Source organism: Sparus aurata, chromosome 15, assembly GCF_900880675.1.
Source record: "Sparus aurata chromosome 15, fSpaAur1.1, whole genome shotgun sequence".
Taxonomy (NCBI): Eukaryota; Metazoa; Chordata; class Actinopteri; order Spariformes; family Sparidae; genus Sparus; species Sparus aurata.
In genome coordinates, this window is record NC_044201.1 from 3,494,111 (window position 1) to 3,514,021 (window position 19,911).

General features: G+C 40.8%; 1 protein-coding gene across 1 annotated transcript; it reads right to left on the bottom strand.

Annotated features, from left to right (window-relative positions):
* Positions 1 to 2,075: 2,075 nt before the first annotated feature.
* fbxo28 (F-box protein 28) lies at positions 2,076 to 19,269 on the bottom strand. Its single transcript, XM_030441158.1, has 5 exons — positions 19,039 to 19,269; positions 16,925 to 17,034; positions 14,055 to 14,193; positions 13,436 to 13,631; positions 2,076 to 5,777 (listed from the first exon to the last, which is right to left on the bottom strand). Exons 1-5 carry the CDS (start codon positions 19,216 to 19,218, stop codon positions 5,266 to 5,268), a joined length of 1,137 nt encoding a protein of 378 aa, XP_030297018.1. The 5' UTR covers positions 19,219 to 19,269; the 3' UTR covers positions 2,076 to 5,265.
* Between the last annotated feature and the right edge of the window lie 642 nt (positions 19,270 to 19,911).

Consider the following 19,911-nt stretch of genomic DNA (forward strand, 5'->3'; position numbering starts at 1 on the left):
TACTTTTGATATTTGGAATGTTGAGCATTTGAAAAATAATTGAATAAAAATGGGTTTTACATAAGGGATAGCCTCTGTGTTTATATAAAAGGAAGGTCAACATTATAGTGAATTATGTTGAACTAAAGCACAGTGACGAGGGGTAGGGTTATGGCATTTTAACTTACTCTATTTTTTTATTCCTAGGTTTACATTATTATTATCTTTTTTTATAAAAATAATGCCAAAAGAATGGGCAAGTATGTACAAGAGTAAGGAATATGAACAACTACTTTACTGGTATGGAGAACTGTATGCCAGTAAAGCTTTACCTTCAGTAAAAAGGAGGATTACTAACAGGGTTACACATTTAAAATAAAGAATGATATACTTTACTGTAACCATGCACATGTGCAGACATGACAACACTTCCCCAGTCTCCCAAGTATTCTTACAGGATACACACTCGTTACTAAGATTAAACAAAAGTTATCTTTTTGATGTCATTTTCTCCCGTTTTTATTTGCATATGTTTGGTATTGAGGTAATCCATATTAAGAAGAGCATTTTACAGTTTGTATAAATTGTGCCATTACATAAGGCTGTGGTTCGTCCCCAGTTTATATATGTGCAGGCCTGCTGCAGCTGTGGAACAGAAAAACAATGGAGCACTTCCTGTTTTGCTCCACAGGAAGTTGAGGGGACAAGAAAATGATTTCACGCTAAGTGCAAGATGTGACACATTCAGCTATGTGAGCTGTACTTGGAATGCAAAGAATGTGAACTCTGCAGTCGGGTAGAAAGGAAACTTTATTCCTCTGGATTTTGTCTTTGTGCCATGTTGTCTCAAAACCATATCCGAATTAAGTACACTTATAGATAGTTGAGTGCTCAAAGACACTCACAGAATGCAGTGTGTGTTACGGTGACTGAATGGGGGTGCACAAAGGTTTGTACCTGAAGTATGGACAGATGAATTTTATATTATAATTGTGCCTAGAGACAAGTTAGGAGAACGTTCATAGCTGCAACCAGCTCCCACAACACCTCCAATCAGCAGCTGATGAAGAGCACTCAACAGATTTTAAAGCTGCACTCATGGATATTTTTAGATTAACAATTTGTGCTGAATATGTGTAATGTCCCAATGGCCACCCTGGTAAGAAAAAAAGAAAAAGCACAGACAAGGCTTTACATCGTAATGAAACTCAAGAAGGCTACATTTCTGTTTGAGTCAACTTTCACAGAAGACTAATGAAAAGCATCCTGACTGGAAACATCACGACCTGGCATGGATCATCACGACCTGGACAGGAAGGCTCAGCAGCGGGTGATTCAAACCTCCCAGAACATCTTTGGTACCCATCTACACAGCATTGGTGTAATCATTGAAGTGAGATGTCTGCACAGAGCCCAAAGGTACTTAAAGACAAGACCCACTCAGCCACAGTCTGTTCACCCTGCTGCGATATGGAAAAAGATATAAACGGATCCGCTGCTTCTCCACCACAGAGACTACAGAGCAGCTTCAGTCATCAGGCTGTGATGTTCCTGAACTCATCCTCTGCAGTCCACCATGATTTGTTTAATTTTGTGATTGAATTATTATTCACTCATTTCTCTGTACCATTTTTTGTTATTGTGTGTATGTTGCTTAGGCAACAGAAACATCATCTTACTATCTTGTGTTGCATAATGGCAATTCATTTTCTAATTTGAAATATTTTTGGCTTTTGTATTCTCCTTTGGTTTATGGTAAAATTAAAGGCATCACCATAAGCCTCAGTTGCATTTGGGATAGTTGCTAATGTTAGCAAGCTAACACATAGGTGGTCAACAAGGTAAATATTAAACCTGCAGTATTTGTCCCCGTATTCCGCTTAGGGCACTACCAGCCGCACTAAGCCCCTATGGCTGGCCTGCTAGTCTTGTTTTATTGTGTCTTTCACAAGTTCATCAACTTTATAAACTTGCTAAACTAAATCTTTGGAGTATCCCTTTATATATAAACAATATAAATTAACCCACATAAGGACAAAGGGTATAGAAAATGACCTGTAAAAATAAAGCTTGTAATGGGTGTAAACATACAGAGATAAGTTAGGTTGAGTTTTTAATAGGTTTGATTTGTACAATTGTAACAGTAATGTGTGCGACAAAACCGTACAGTTAGCCCCAAGATGGCCAACCCAAAAGATAGTTCTCTTGGTATACATACATGAAATAAGTCACAATCTACACTTTAAAGTACATGAAGATTACAGTATTTTTCTCTAAACTGAGACGCAGTCTCAAATTAAGCCACTAGATATATCTTCTTGTGTGTCCTAATACACGCGAGTGTTCACCAACACGTGAACTGTATTTCCAAGGTGTCTTTACCGAAAGTTCATGCCACGAGTGGTTCAGGTCATCCAAACAACAGAAAAGCTTTAAACAAAGAGAACAAATGTGCTGCCACAATATGGGCTCACAGCTAACCTAGCCTCACAAGGCAAGAGATGAATTTGTACAGGAGAGAAGAAGAGTACCGCTGCACAGGGGAGATCGAGCAGCTGGGGAAACTAATGCGACTCTGAGCCTTTTTGTTTAGCAGTGACATTTCCAGCACCACTCTATTGTCACTGCAAACCAGTCATATGTTCTGGAAGCTTCCTTAAACCAGTGTCAACGGGCTGATTTTGAACTTCATTTTTAAAGTTGTTGTTACAACATGAAAAAGTGTCACCACTGTCTCTTACTTCCCTCTGACGATTTCTATCCATGCAGTTAGGTTAAATGATATTCACTTCTCATATTTTGGGGTGGAAGCAGAAGTCTCACAGGTCTATCTCTACATATGCAAAACAAAACAAGCATGGCACTAAAGATAAAGAGACACAGACGGTTTCCTTTCATAATCTTATATCATTTCTGCTTCGACTTTAAAGGTGCAATACGCAAGAATTTTAGTTGACAACATTCAAACATGAACTAAAATTATCAACAGAATGATAAGAAAGTAGCTATGTTAGGACATCTACGTATTGTTGCAGAGGTATCTTCTGAAGATGGCATGGTAACCAGCTAGCCCCCGTGTGTCACGGTCCAAAGCTCCTGTGCTTGTGGTGTAAACACCAAGACTCCCCCGCTGCTTTTAGACCCCAGTCACATAGCTAGCTGCACGGCTAACGGAGCAAAGTATCTATTAGCAGCTATAGTTTGTAGGAGCCAGTGGTTACCCTGTGTTATGCTGCCCCCTATTGGTTTGGAGTAATAATCTAACAGGTAGTCAAGTCAACATGTTGCACCTTAAAGGACCATAGAAGTCTTTTTCTCAATTTCTAGCCATCTGCTACAATTGTCCAGCACGTATGTGTTGGTGTAATCTGACATTGTGCACTTTAAATGATGATCTGATTCATAGTCTCTAGAAATTTGACAGCCATGAGATGCAGCTGAAAGCTCTGGAATAAAAAACTAGGAAGTGGATATTAAATTAAGATTATACTGTGAAACTAGAAACAAAAGTTTGATGAAAAAATATACATAAATGTCCACTTACTATCATTTCCAGAGCTATAAACAACATCTGGTGGTCTTCATCATTGGAAATTGTCTAAGTATGATTGTGCAATTCTATTGTGTTTCTCTCTCATTCTGAAAAATAACAATGTAAAAAAGTCTCTAGGAACAGCAGTCATGTTTTTTACAGTTTGAAAATCAAGGCAAGTCATGACATGCAGGTTTCTGCAGTAAGATGACTGTATCAGGGGCTGTTGGGTACAAAGTAGAAACACATTCAATAACTGTCAAACTCAGGGTTTCTCATGTTTCACTGAGCTGTAGTTATTGTAGTAAATAGGCTGTAATATATAAAAACACTAGTATGATCCTCAAAAGACAGATGCCAAATGTTGTTTTAACATTAGTTTCTTTGTCCTCCTCAATACAGTACATACAGTGACATGACATCGCATATAAAAGTGGGGCATGAACTTCAGGTGCCTTCAGGCATACCAGAGCTAAAAGGTCTGCTCTCGCTGGAAACTCTTTTGAAAGAATCTAAGGATCAGAGGACAGGGATATCAGTCAGCGGCTGCAGAGGCACAGTGGAAAGAACAACCTCTCATTAATTATAATCTACCTCACTGTTGCAGCTCTGACAGGCAGGGGAGCAAGAGTCAGCAGATGACTCCTGATTAATGCTACCTGAACACTACCTTTTTCCTTCTTTAAAGTCTTCCTTCATTTTTAGACTGAACTGAACTGACCTAAGCAGCAATATTGGAGGGACAAACCAGGCTACTGGTAAGGAATACTGATTACTTTGTAGATGATTTTTATTGCACTTGGCCAAAGTTAGAAAGCAGTTACTGTGAATGAGATGAATGTCTGCAGATTTAGACTTCCCACCCATGAGACACTGGAAAGGAGATCGGCGATTATTTCACTGATAAAATGATGTTGTAAATTTAAGGCCTGTTATGACTCGCGTGTTTCCGAAATAAAATCTCCTGGCAGATTTAATTTCAGACAAGTTCACTGCATTAAATCAGATGAACTACACGACTTCTGTTAATTCATAGACAATCAGTTTTTGCTTGGTAAATCAGGTTTTTTTGCAATCACATCAGCCTCTTAGAAAAATTAAAAATCTGTACAGTTGTTTAATGCAACCTTCAATAAATAGAATTCTTGGTCAAACTTTATAACAACCATCTTTACTAATTGGTAAATTGATGTTAATTCAACTTAAGTTAATAGTTATTTGACTCTTAACAATGAAATTATTTATGAACCATGTACCAAGCAATTATTCATCAAAAGTTTTAACTGATATTTATAATACTGTGTAGATTATCTATAAACATTATTCAAGCCATTATAAAGTTCCAACTTGTGTTTATAAAACTTTACAATTGCTTAATGAATGATTTATAATGCATTTCACTGTTAACAGTTATAACTATTAACTAATGTTTAATTTAATATACACTTAAATGTATTAACATTTGTTATAAAGTGTTACCGTGTTCTTCACTGCATGTGGCAGACCTGCCCATAAACTGATTTAGTTAGGTGGGTAAGAACCTTTTAAGGATAAGTTGGGTGATATTCTACATTTTTCTTCTTGTCCGTAAGTACAGAGCAGAGAGTGCACTGGTAAAGCAAAGTGTACAGGGATACTCCTGGTTTATCTTAGACAGTACAGGTGATGAGTGACGCAGGGATAGCAGATAAGGTGTGATCGGTCACACCAGAAACCAAAAAAACAAAACTTCAACTAAAGACACACTGAGTCTCTTATTTCTTGCTGCGCAGTCGTTTTGACTGTCGTGGAAGGTCTGAGCTCTTTCTGGTGCGTTTGAGTGATGACCCTCCGTCGCCCTCTGGCTCTAAGGGTAGAGAGGTTGTGGCCACGCTGCCACCTGGCAACACAGTACCAGATGTGCTGGCAACACTGGAAGACACGGCAGCACTGCTGGACGTGGAGGGGACCGCTGTGCTGGGCCTGGGTCCTCCCATAGCAGCAGCACTACTGTCCATCAGTTCGCGGAGCTTGTGTTCCAGCTCGGCCAGGCGGGCGTTCTGCTCAGCGATCACCTGGGTCTGTTCCAGCAGCTTCTGCTCCTGGTCCTGCAGCTGCTTCTGCTGCTCCAGCTGCTTGACACGAATTTCCTGCATCTCCCTTCGCAGTACTGTCATCGACGCCCCGTTCACCTTCACCTGCTGCTGTACCTTGGTCATCTCAGAACGTGATGGCGTGTTCTTGGCCAGCAGAGACATGGTGGTTAGGGAGGTAGACGGACCTGCCACTGAGGGAAAAAGGACAGAGGGTCAGCGGTCTATAGGATTTTGCTGATGTAAGAAAATGCAAAACAGAAGATGTTCTGCAAGAGACAAGCAAAAATACAACAGGACAAGGCATTTTATTTTGGCTGATGTTGAGCATGAGAAGTGATCTTTGTTTGGAAGATCGGTGCACTCAGTGCACGAGGGGGACACAAACTATTGCAAAGTATGCCTTTAGTTCCAATTACTACTACTTTTTCTGTCAGGAATTTTTTAATTAATTCTTTTCACTTAATTACTACAATGCCCCTCCTGTGAAGGGAGATGCAGGAAACTCACTACCCATAGTCCAGGTGCTAAGCAGCAAATTATAGTTGAATCACTTTCTCACAAAAGCATGACACTCTGAAACTACACATTTTCAGAGATGGAGCCACCAATATCCACTCCAGCCTCCATGAAAACAACTCCAAGCTAACATCTAAAGTAATGGACTTGCAAGGTCAGAGCAGGCAGCAAAACTTGCACTTCCTGGGTTTGGAAGTATCGGTTGAAGGCGGGCGCCCTCTGGTCTGATGTGCAAGAGGGGACATTCTCTTCTCTGCAGGACATGGATCGAGCCCATCGCTCCCTGGCAGCGAAACCAGCCCCGCCAGAGACCGCGCCCAGTCATCACCCATCTGCACCGGGAGGCTAGGCGAACAGGGAAGCTGGACTACCGAGGCCAACAGATTCATATTGTGGAGGATTACTGCCACGAGGTTTTGAACCAGCGCTCTGAGTACAGGGAAGTAATGATGAGGCTATACAACCCCGTGCTCAGGTCATCCCTGAGACAATTTTGGCAGAACTTATTTCTCTTTAATGTGACAGTTTATCATGTTTTTCCCCCACTGTACTGTCTTGGTGCCACATAAAAAATACTGAATAGGAGCTTCTTTCCACCTACTTAATATTGTTATGTTCCCAACAAACTTAAATGCTTATTCAGGAGTGTTGAGTGCTTTTCAGTTAATAATAATAATGATGGAGCATTAGATGGTGTTCCACAGGACAGGAAGACTGTTATTTTGTGGCATTATGAGTGTTGTGAAGAGCTTGTTGCGATGTTCCTTGGTAGCTGTCTTGTTATGTGGGCGGGATCCTTCAATGCTGGTACCGTTTTAGGAGCCTATGTGAACCCTGGTCATATAAAGGATAATCTTTCATCCACTATTTGCTTTATATTTTCTATATCATCTAGAGATGCACCGATCAGGATTTTTGGGGCCGATCACCGATCACCAAAAGCAGTATCTGCCGATCCCGATATTGCCGATCACCGATCACAGCGTCAAATCCATACATTCTTCTATATTGTTGTCTTGTGTAACTTTCATATATTTAATTAATGATTCTTCTTACACAACATTGACATTGTATTATTAAGTATAAAAATTAGGAGATGAGAAAGTATCATGAATTGACCACCGTTTTATTGCAGGCTGAGGCAATGTGCAATATTTCACACTCTAGAGACTCTTAGAGACAACTTGGACTCAGCTTACATAGAGTAACTGTAGCTTACTAGTGGGAATGCATGCAGTCAGGGAGGGAATTTTGTCATTTTAGGGGCAAGTCCATTTGGCCTTCACTTTTTTTTTCAGGGGCACCAAGGTCACATGACAGGGCACAAAGGCCACTGAGTAAAATGTGTTGATTTACCTTTCAGACTGATACCATAACATCCTAATTTATAATTAGACATGGATTATGTATTAAAACATTTTTTTTATACCAAAATCAAGTTAAAGTTACATTAGAAAGTAGTTTTTGTTTAGTAGAGTTAGAGTGAGGTGAGTTTTGTGACACCACACTGAATATTAGTGTCATTGAATATTTCTCCCAATAGAAGTTCCCCAAAATTATGGCAAAGCACATTTTTTCCAAACAAAAAATTGTAGAATAAGCAGCAGGAGACCACTGATGTGTGGAGTGATTTTGGTGACACTACACTCTGAATAATAGTGAAGTTATTGAATATTTTTTGTAGTTTCTCTTTTCAGTGCTGCACTTTGTAGACGGTCCCTGCGCCCTCGTCTCACAGCTGGCTGACCATACAGACCAGAGTTAATGTCCAGACGCTCGTTTTGATTAACATACGGTTGTAGCTCGTTGTCTTCCTTACTACGGTAGGAAAGAGCCGTCGTTTGTGTTTTAACAAGGTTTCACTTATGAGTTATTGATCCGGGAAGTTCGAATCTGTGAATATATTTCCAACTTTACCGGACTAAATCCTACCACATAAGTCAGTTACGTATCATGTCAAACCGGCTGCGCTAGCTCGCTGTGCTGTAAGTTTCGTTCTTCTGTTTTGAGACGTTGCTGCTGCTGTTTGAGAGGCTTTCACGTGAGATCATCGTGATGATGAGACTCCACCTGCGCAAACCGTGGACTCACTGAAGTTACTGTGAGTGACTACTGTGCACTCAGGTGGCTGTAATTAAAGGCAAGCTCGCTACGCTGACCGGGCCAGGGGCACAGAGGCCACTGTGGCCGTACGATGAGTTTTTTTTCACGGGGCATCAGGGCCAAAGTGCGGGGCAACGGCGGCCATGAAATTCCCTCCCTGCATGCAGTTAATGCACTGTCTTTATACTTAAACGTCATCTGATCAGCCTGATGTGATCTATTTTGAGAACTCCGATCAAAACCGATGGGGGTATTATCGGCCGACTGCGATCGGTTGCCGATCGATCTGTGCATCTCTAATATCATCCTGCATTCTCAACTAAGGAGTATGGATAGCCTGTTAAACTTTTTAAGCTGGAATGTCAAAGGCCTAAATCATCCTATTAAAAGAAGGAAAGTGTTCTCACATAACAGCAATTGCCTTTTTACAAGAAACACATATTGGTGGTTCTGATAATACTCTCCTCATGGCATGGTGGGCAGGGCAGCACTTTCACTCACCTTCCAGGCCAAAGCCAGAGGGGTTTCAGTTCTGATCAAGCAAAACATTTCCTTTGAACAACACAGTGTCGGGACGGATACAAACGGACGTTAAATCATTGTGTCAGGAAAATCACATAACACAATGGCAGTGCTTGCTAAGTTATACGCCCAAAATGCAGATGATATGAGGTTTTTCAAGCGTTTTTTCTCATCCCTGCCTGATCTGAGCTCATACTCTCTCATACTTGGTGGGGATTTTAACTGCTGGTTGGATCCTGTGTTGGACTGATCTTCTTCTAGCCCGGGCGTGTTGAGCAAATCTGCCTCAATTATTCAGTCCTTCCCATCTCATTATGGTGTCTCTGATATATAGCGCTGTCATATATATATATATATATATATATATATATATATATATATATATATATATATATATATATATATATATATATATATATATATATATATATATATATATATATATATATATATATATATATATATATATATATATATATATATATATGACCCTCCCTTGCCTTCCCCGAGTTAAAAGACACTTACTTTTCAATTCAGTCTTATTGTCAGATAAGGATTTTGTGAAATTAATGGAGGAGCAAATAACCTTATTTTTTCATACAAACACCTCCCCTGAAACTTCAAGCCGGATTGTCTGAGATGCTTTGAAGGGGGACAAATAATAATAAATCGATTATAAATAACCAATCGAATTAAAGACATTGATCGACGATACGCACAAGCTAGACACCTAGAACTATATAAAGATTGATAGAACTCCAAACTACATTTGATCTGCTCTTAACACATCGAATCGAACTTCAGCTTTTGAAGAGCAAGAACTTGTTCTATGTCCATGGAGACAAATCTTGCAAGATGCTAGTCAATCAACTAGAAGGGTTTAAAGCAAAGCAGCACATTACAAAAATTCAAATGGAAGACAGCAACGTGACCACAGATCACACCATAATTAATGATATATTCAGGAATTTCTATTCCCAGCTTTAAACCTCGGAATTCCCTAATGACAACATTTTGATGGCAATTTTTTTTAAAAATAACCTGAACATCCCCACACTTCCCTGTGAATGTAAAAATAAACTGGATGAGCCAATTTCACCTGAGGAAGCAGTCACCGCCATCGCCTCGCTGCAATCTGGAAAATCCCCAGGACCTGAAGGGTTCTCGGTGGACTTTTTAAAATCATATTCCTCATTGCTCTCACCAAACTCAGCTTAGTGAAATCTGACTCATTCAATCAAGGTAAACTCCCAGCATCATTTGATGAAGCATGTATCACTGTTTTTTGCAAAAAACAGGCCAGGATCCATCAGAGTTCTCCTGTTATAGGTCAAACTCTTTACTGAATGTCGATGTGAAAATCCTGGCTAAAGTTCTGGCTCGAAGGCTGGACAGTGTTTTACCATCAGTCATCTCCGGAGATCAAACCGGATTTATTGAGAACCGCCGTTCCTATATTAAAACACATTGTCTTTTTGACATCATATACTGTCCCTCTGATGCTGTTCCTGAATGTGTCCTCTTACTAGATGCAGAAAAAGCATTGAGCGTGACCATGTGGAGTGGATGTACCCGTTTACAATTTTTGAAAAATTCACAACCTTTCCACCTCCAGCGGGGAACTCGTCAACGGTTCCCTTTAAGCCCACTTCTTTTTGACCTAGCCACTTAGCCCTTAGCCATTGCTTTGTGTAGCTGCAACGATATCTTCATACATATGGAAGGGCAAGCACCTGTGGCATAGTAAAGTTCACCTTCAAAAATCTAAAAATGACAGAGGCCTGGCGTCGCCTAATTTTCGCTTCTACTATTGGGTGGCTAATATATGTTGCATTTCGTTCTGGTCACTTGATTATGCATTCAAAGAATGGCACAATAAGGTATCAAGCGCTTCAAGGATCTTTTTATTGATAACAGCCTTGCATCCTTTGAACTTGCTTTACAGTTTAACCTACCAAACACCCATTTTTCCAGGTACCTGCAAACAATTCACTTGCTCCATTCTCGACTACCAAATTTCTGAGGCGCCTGATGCATTTATAACTGATACGTTCCTTAGTCTACATCTGTCACACAAGGGTTTAATTTCTACTATTTATGACAAGGTGGCAGGCATAAAGCATGCCCCTCTTGACAAAATTAAAGCTACTTGGGAGCAGGATTTAAACCTTTCTCTGTCGGACAGTGTGGAACTCAATCTTCAAAATGGTCAATTCAACATCTATCTGCGCTGGTCACTGTCTGTTACAGGTTAAAGTCATGCACAGGGCCCATATATCCAAAGTCAAATTGGCTTGCATAGATCCTGACAGAGACCCCTGCCGTGACAAGCGTAAAAGAGATGAGGCCTCACTTATCCATATGTTTTGGACATGCCCTAGCCTGGAAAAATACTGGAGGGACGTCCAAACCCTGTCCCAAATTCTTAATTTCGAATAGGAGCCCTGTCTGGTACTACTGGAGAGATGGATGGGCTCCTGACTCTAGTCAAATGTTGCAAGTTGTCCTTTGCCTCTCTTATGGCCAGACAGGCACTGCTACTGAGGTGGAGGGATGCAGCTCCGTCCACCCATGCTCAGTGGTTGAGGAAAATAATGTCCCGTCTTAGCCTTGAAAAGATCTGCTACTCAGTCAGTGACAACAAAAAGTTTGTAAATAAAAAAAATTGTATACATGTGTATGTGTTCAATTGCTTGTCGTGTATCAACCTATTTGAATTAATTTCACGCATCTGTCAAAACTCAACAAAAAATTTGTCCGAAAAAAGCTTAATCCTTTTATTCATTAACTCTGTTGACACAGTGACTGTAAAGAGTAGAACAATATTCAAAATATATATTTTTAACCTCAATTTATTTAGTAGAGTTTCACTGAGAGCAATGCCCTCTTATCAGGAACAACCTGGTCACATTCACAGGTACCCATTTACACCTAGAAGCTGCTCAGTACAACCACAGTCTGATCTGCCAGCTACTCAAACAGTTGTGCCTTGCTTAAGGGCACCTCAGTGGTGGTGGTCAGAAGAATTAGACGCGTAACGTCTCCTCTGGATCCGGAACATGTTTGGTAAGCACAAGATCAGTCTGGTGCTTGTCTAGTGAGGTTTAAGTCAGTGGCCTAGGCAAGGGTAAAATCCAAACATTCGGGCGCTCCTTTTAAGTAACTACACATACAGGACAAAGCTAGCGCTTTCAGCGACGTAATACACCGAGAATAGCAGACATGCAGCCGTACTTAAAATCTCCAATCATCATGGGTGTTCAATCAGACCAGCGACGCATCAAGGTGCCCTTCAGCCAATGGGAATTAAGAGTTTGAAATCCGGAAAATTCAAACAACCAGGTGTGACTTACTGGATGGTGTCTGGAGGCCGCATGTTAGGCTTCTGGTTTTTACACACAGGCCTCTCTATTGTTAGTATCATGTGATGAGGTCTCAACCGTATGAATTAAACTGAAATATTAGTCGATGTCAAATCCTGAAATCAGTGTGTGTTTGAGCCCTCAAGGCACTCTCACAGATCTTGGTGAGTTTTAATGTTGCCAAAATTTGTAGGCACAAAATCCCCAAACTTAAAAAAAAAGCCTCTTTGTGCTGTGTCCTACATGTAACATAAAGGAGGCCATTTTTTATTTAATGTTTGTTTGAAGTGCACCTTTTGCAATTTACATGCATCTGCATTACTTTTGTATATCCACCTCAAATGTAGTCAGCTTCAGTCAATCTTAAGAATTTGAGAAATCTGAGTTTTCATGGAATGACATTACCACGGCATGTTTTCCATGAAACAGGAAGCTGATGTAACTTGAATGTACATTGACAAACCTGCCCCAAATTTGACATGCCTGATAAGCGTCCCAGCCTGTAGATATCTACATGCAAATATTGAGTCATAGTTATAGCACCACCCACTGGCAACAGTTAACAAGCCTAACTTGACAAAGATTCAATTTACATCACGTTTTCATTGTGTGGTCTACACTTGATAAACAGCAACATGCTGTATAATAAGTGTGTGTTCTCTAGCGCCACATAGTGGTCACAGGATGAGGGATTTAACTCCTTCATGCAAAGTCCAACTTGAACATTAAAAATGATGTCATTTAATGCATCACTGCAATAACACCTCACTTATGTAGCACCACCTGCTGGCAACAAGCCGAGGAAATCTCCAGTAGGGACACAATTATTTTTATTAGTGATTAATCTGCCAATTATTGTCACAACAACAAACTGTTTTGTATATAAAATGTCAAATAAAATTCAAAATTTCCCAGAGCCCAAAGGGAAGTCTTCGATTGCATTGTTTGTCCAACCAACAGTCCAATGCCCACAAGACACACAATTTACTGTCGGAAATATTTAAATGCTGAAGGCATCAAATATTTCATTTTTTTGCTGAAAATGACAGAATATATTTAAGAATCATGAAAATAGTACGTTTCTTAGAATCACTAACTAATTGACTAAGAGCTCTATCTCGAGCGCCAAGTCATTAAGAAATGACATCTGTGTCAGCCAACCCCCAGTAACAAGACTGTAGCTGCTACTCACCTAACACTTGCAAGGCTCGTGTCTGCCTTTAGTTTAATTTGTAATGGGAATGTCTGTCAAAATGATGCCCAATGTGTTACAGTCTAATTGAGAGCAGAGGTAATGAGGCCTGCTCTGGATTAAATTTAGCCAGGACAAGAACATGTCTGTTTACCTGGTGCAGAGCCAATGAGACGGCCGGACAGGTCGGCTCCTGGCAACTTCTTCTTCAAGATGGGAACAATCTTCTCATCAAAGTACTCCATGGCCATGGAGGAGATGTCCCTCAACTCCTGCAGAACCTCATGAGCTCGCTGGGGGGCTCGAGTGGAGTTCACGTAGCGCAGCACGCGGTAAATCTCATCTATCACCTGACAACACACAACAGTACATGATCAGGAAGTCACAACCAAACCTGAAAACACCCAACAGACATGACTGAAACATAAACGGCTCTTTTACACCCCTGGTAATCTCAATCAGCCATCTGTTTGGCAGGTCTGAGAACTGTAGCCAATAAGCTTTGATTTGAGTAAGAAATGCATGGGCAGCTGAAAAACTGGGCTCTGTGTTCATCACATCACGTAGCTGATGTGATTGTCTCTACACAAGACCAAGACTCGGGGTATAAACTGAGTGTATCTTAGACATCACATCATGCATAACATGAACCTGTCATTAATGTGAGTTTATGGCGGTACTGAAAAGAACCATTTTTATGAGACATCATGAGTTGATAAGTCTGTAAGACTACTGTTACTGCCGTTCTGTGGGCCACAGTGACCTGTGCTGACCTTTCCAGGGATGAAGCAGCAGAGGTTGGAGTCGACATATTTCATGAAGGTCATGTTGAGCAGAGAGAGGCGTGTCTCCACAGCAGCCAAGATGTCAGCATGACGGGCCAGCGAATGGTTTCTCCTCTCTGACTCTCGCCTGGAGACACATGATGATAAACACACAGCTGAAGACAGGCTTCCTAACAACTTTTATTAAAACAATGTTTCTCACATTTTTTAACTATGCATCACAACTTCACTGACAGCTTTAGTTTGTAAAATACTCTTCCTTAGTTTTAACACAGTGCAATGGGGTGTGTCCATTCACCAATAATAACAACAGGGTCACAAACCTAGAGAGTTTGGTTGAAGTTTCCATTTTATAATGCACACAACACATTAGCCAGAATTAAGAGAGTTTCCCAAAACATTCCCAGCAGGCTCAGTAGTTGACTCTTCTCTACCGTCTGGTGTAATCATTGATAATTGATTGACAGAATAATGTAAATATAATTATTTACATTATTCTGTGAAGTCCAAGTCTAGGCCATAGGTTAAACACCATCAAAAACTGACGTGCATGGCATGTATTGCTCGCCTTTAGTGAAGCTTTTGTCAAGCTGCACAAATATAACATTGAAATTGAAATTAAGTTTAAAAAATATATATTTTAATATGCTCAAACCATTTGTGTTTGTTAAGACATAGTTTTCAAAGTGGTTTTTATCAAAGGCTCATCAGGGCTTTGAATCAAGATACCTTGTCACTCAGTGAAGTGAGAAAACTAAAGGAGAACAACTACCATTGGGGCTGAGGTGAGGTGGACTGTTTTACAGAGACAAAGTTCAATCAATCATCCTCTAAAAATCATACCCACCGGAGAAGAAAACAATTGGCAACACAAAATATAACCAATGGCTTAAACTCTAACAAAATGCCAGTAGCTAGATAAAAACATTTGATTTGAGCATTATTTCAGTAACCCATGTCTACTGAAGAGGAAAAGGTACATTGATTGTCATCTATCTCAGTGTCCTTTCTCCTTACCTAACTATTTATGTAGAATAATTACACTGAATGGCCAGAAGTGATAGTCACAGCTACATGATCAAATTACCATGTAGGATCATCATTTAACCTATCAGTGATTAAAACCAGTGGGTCTGAACCATGTTTAAGTATTGGACCCATTCTGACGAGCCTCAAGAGACACAACTAAACCACCTGACATACATCTGGAAAATACACAAAACAGCCAGCCAGCTGGATTTCTTCATTTCTGCTGTAAGAGAATGGAAACCCATCCTTTCTGTGTCCAGTGAACACCAGACATATTTCAACTGTGTTTTTCAGTGGCCTGTCTCATGTGTGTCAGGTCAAGCACGTATAGTATGCTTCAGTTTTATTCAGCACAGCTGCCGACACCGTATCAGCTATTCCTTTACAGGCCTATCTAAAAACCTGAAGAATTCTTTCAGGCTGTAGATACATTTTTGTCTTACTACTGTATTGTGTTGTAAGAACTTTCAGACGGACAATGTTCTGAGTGCACAGCAGTGCTGTGCAGGAACGCCTCCGGCTTCTGCTGTTTAGCCGCTGATATGCTGCTTTCACCACAGCCAGCGCAGACAAATTATAAGCTCCAGGCTTTTTAAAATTCTGTCAGCTTGATGCCAAATACTCTTAATACCCTTAAAAGATTAACAAATGTTTTGTATTGGTGGGCGGGGATGTTACCGCTTTATCACCCCTTTTTCAAGGGGGTTGCAGGGTCACTGAACCAAATCCAGTTACTCGATGGGCGAAGGCCAGGGTACACCCTGGATGAGTCGCCAGCTCATCGCAGGACCCTTGCTGATGGCAGAGGCTGCCCCACAGGGTGCCAACTGCACATCAGGAGCAATTTTGGGGTTCAGTATCAAGGATACTTCGACATGGAGCCGGGATTCGAACCAGCGACCTTCCTATCACTGGTCCACCAGCTCTACCCACTGAGCCACAGCCACTACAGCTATTGTTAAAATGCAAAATGGCACTAGGATCCCAAGTTTCCTTAACTGACTGACTTCTTGCACCAGGTGTCACGCTGCTCTTCCTGCCTAATTTATGAAAAGTTTATTAATAATTGCAGGTTCTACCTATTTAAAGAGCATTTAACTTAAAGTTAAATGCAACAGTTTACACAAACTTTTTATTTTATTCTATTTTCATTCTTTTGCTAGAAAACATCTGGTGGGCTACATTAAACCTTTACGTACCAATATTCAACATTCAGCCTCACTAGATGTCAGGAAACAACTATTTGCTATGTAAGCATATAGTGGAGTGATGTCACACTCCTTCTCTGTGTTAGTATTGAGCTCCTCTGTGTTTTGGTTTGGTGCCAGTTTGACTGTGCATGCAGGTTAATGCATGTGAGCCACCTCCCTTCAGAACCTCTTTGCTACTGAGAATGGCAGCAGCAAAGAGGGCGGTGTGGTGTGTTTTGGTCCAACATGCTTGTGCTGAACAGCGACCACTAGTGGTGCTCAATTTGGCCTTCAGGCAGGCCAACTGTGGCCCACAGGCCCCATTTTCGACAGCCCTGGTCTACAGAAATTCATGTTAGACACACATTAGGTTTCTTTCATAATCTATTTATGTTCATTTTCAAGTGGAATTAAATATATTAGATTACACCTTATTTTAAGTTAGAAAACAAATCCATTTATCAATTCTTGAAATCTTCCCTTGCCCCCTGCAGTACCATTACAGCCCACAAGAGGGCCAAAGACCCACGGTCAGTAAACTGAAGGAAGGCATTAACTCCAACCCAGTCTTCGGAAACATTAGTGCAATCTATGTCCATCTGTATTCTACAATTTGAGGCTGTGCTGAGTGATACAGACCTGGGCAGCTGGGCTTTGACTTGCCTCTGGCACAGACTATGGTAACGCTCCACCTTCAGGAAGCCCTGATTAAGGACACGCTGACAGATCATGTCCATTCGCTTACACACCTAGAGAAGATGAACAAGAGATAAACAGGTTATCGGTTTTATGAGAAAAATAGTGAAATAGTGTTGGGCTTCTGTTTCCTCCTGTGGACCTCCTGACTTTTTCATTTGCCTAGATGGTGTTCATCTCCCAGGAGTTTGGACAGATGACAGTACCTCTAGTCTCCAGTATTGTCATTTTTACAGTTGAACTTGGCATTTATGATTACACTAGGGGGTGGCTGTTTTGACTTATACGTGATCTAGACATATACAAGTTGTACAAGGACACGTTTACTATCCTCTTCTGATCTGCAAATCTATTAACCCAAGTGTACGGTCAAAAGGAGGGTTATCCTGTTTCCAAGTCCAAGTATAATGTGCACAACTTGACCCAATCACTTACCATTTTTATTTAGATCAAATAACTGATCATTTGAGAAGTACTGGCTAAAAGTCTAACTAAAGCTTAATACACACAAAGTCAGGGACCTCATTTGATTTAGAAATGACAATCCCATGTTTGTGTTATGTTAAACTAAGTCTTTATTTTACTCCTATTTACTGACATTATCTTCTGGATATGATGTCAAAGCTCTGTGTAACATACACTTTCAGAAGTGAAGTGTCTGCCAAATTAGTACTATGATTTAGAATCGATTTGCCCACTTTAGCATATGTTACAGCATAAATACACCGCTGCAGCTCACTTAGATCAAGTACAAGTTCCTTTGTGGCTGTACTTGCATATGACAATGTATGTATGAATTACTGTAAGTTGCTTTGGACAAAAGCGTCTCCTAAATGTAAATGTAAATGACAAACTATTGTCACTCCTAACCTTCTCTTTCATCACATTTAAAAACACCAATACAGCCATTATCACAGGACAGCTGCTGACTGCTGTTCAACATAATATGAGCTGTGGGCATTTTTTTTGTTTAGACAACAGAAAACTAATGTTTCATCAGAAATGCAACCCCAAATCACTGTGGCACCAACATTATCACAGTACCTCTGTGTTTAGCAAAATATGGTTGGTAATATGCAGTGGAACTTCTAACTAACAAATTACAGCCATAGCTCATGGGCATGTATTAAAGATGTCGTCTGCACTTATTACCAATTACCAGAGGTCCACAGGTGATACTAGTCCCTTGTGAATAGGGCTTTACTGTACATCAGAGGACATACTCTAGGGAGGATGAAAGAGGAGACACTCTGAGGATAATGAACATGTCTTATAAAAACACAGCAAGATGTGTTATCAGTTTTAATGTGTTACTCTCTGACTCTGAAATCGATGCAGGATTCTTTCATTGAAAATCACAGGCCTACAGGTAACAGGCCAGAGGGGCCCCAAGTAAGAGTCTCTGTCTGAAGTGTATTCAAAGCTAGAAAGTAGGAGACCTGTTACATGTCTGTGCCCAGGGGCCACTGAGTCTCTCACTCAGAACAAGGACTGCATGAGAGGCACACAATGAGGCTGATAATTTTGCATGGCAATAAACTGTATTATGGAACACAACATGACTGCCCTACCGTGTTTAAACCTCCAAAAGCACAGCAACACTGGCAGAATGAAGAGGCTGTTGGAGAGCTGCAGTGGAGAGCACAGCCAGTGTGCAACCAGACTGATAAATGATTCCAAACTAACCTCACCACCACAATTTATATCCACAAAGGGACGGGCATGTCTGTGGGGCCGGAACACCTACACATGTGTTACATGTGAGACAGTCCGGGTCATCTTTCCTCCTATCGACACTCATGTTCTGCTGTCTGGTGTGTCGTGAAACATCATTCCAGTCACTGCTTAGCTAGGCTGTCCTGCTAATTAGATAACAGCACAATTAGCATTACGGGCCGTGGCAGCAATTAGACGGCTGCACAGGCACTTAACACCGGCCCTAAAAACCATCAACGATTATTTACGACGATACATAACTAGTATCCATATATAAGCAATGCATGTGGCTAGCGTTAGCTTTGTTCCCTTCCTAGCTGGCTTGTTTTTGTTCCCCTTACCGAGCGCAGCAGGCTGATCTCATCGTAGGACAAAAAATTGAGAATAGTCTCAATGGCCACGATGGGCAGTCCCAACAGCGGGTTGTTCTGGTCCGGTGGAGGGGTTGACTGTCTCGGTGACACCGCGTCTGAGTCCAATGACCCAACACATCCATCAACTCTGTCTACGACGGTCGCCATCTTGCTTTGCGAAGGAGGAGGCGGAAGTGACGTTCCAAACAGGAGGGCTCGCTAGCGTGCACTAAGAAAGTGAACAATTCAAGAGACTTGAAGAACACAATATCAGCTTGTAAGGGAGGAAACATATTTTAATTGGAAACAAACCTGAACGGATGGGAGCAAAAAATAAATGAGTTTACAAACCTGAGTTATTGTTAATAATGGAGAATGATTTTTCTCAGGTCTTTTTCATGTGTCTGTGTATGGACAGGATATTTAAGATTGTAGCTGATATTATCATCTGCTGTTGAATACGCTCTGTCGAGAAGTGCACACGTCCTTTCTCTTTTACAGATGTTGGGCATCTTGACAACTAAGCTCCTGCTCCCTCAGAATCTCACCTGAGAATCTCACCTGTGTGAACTGAAGTAAGAAGTGAGAAAACAAGGATTTCTTTACAATATATCAGAAGACGGCATCCCTCAGGACCGAATGACTGATTCAGTCAGCAGGATGAAGACCTTGTGTTAAAATCGTTGTTGATCCTCTGAACAAGAAAACCAGAGAGTTGTTAAAAGGCTGTGCATCATCTGACTTCTTGGTGAAATGAGTTTGATTCCACTAAGAAACATTCTGTCCTCACTTACAGACTGTTTTTAGGGAGATGTGCAGAAGATCATTATAAGCAAAACCAATGAGCTTGTGTTGGACTGC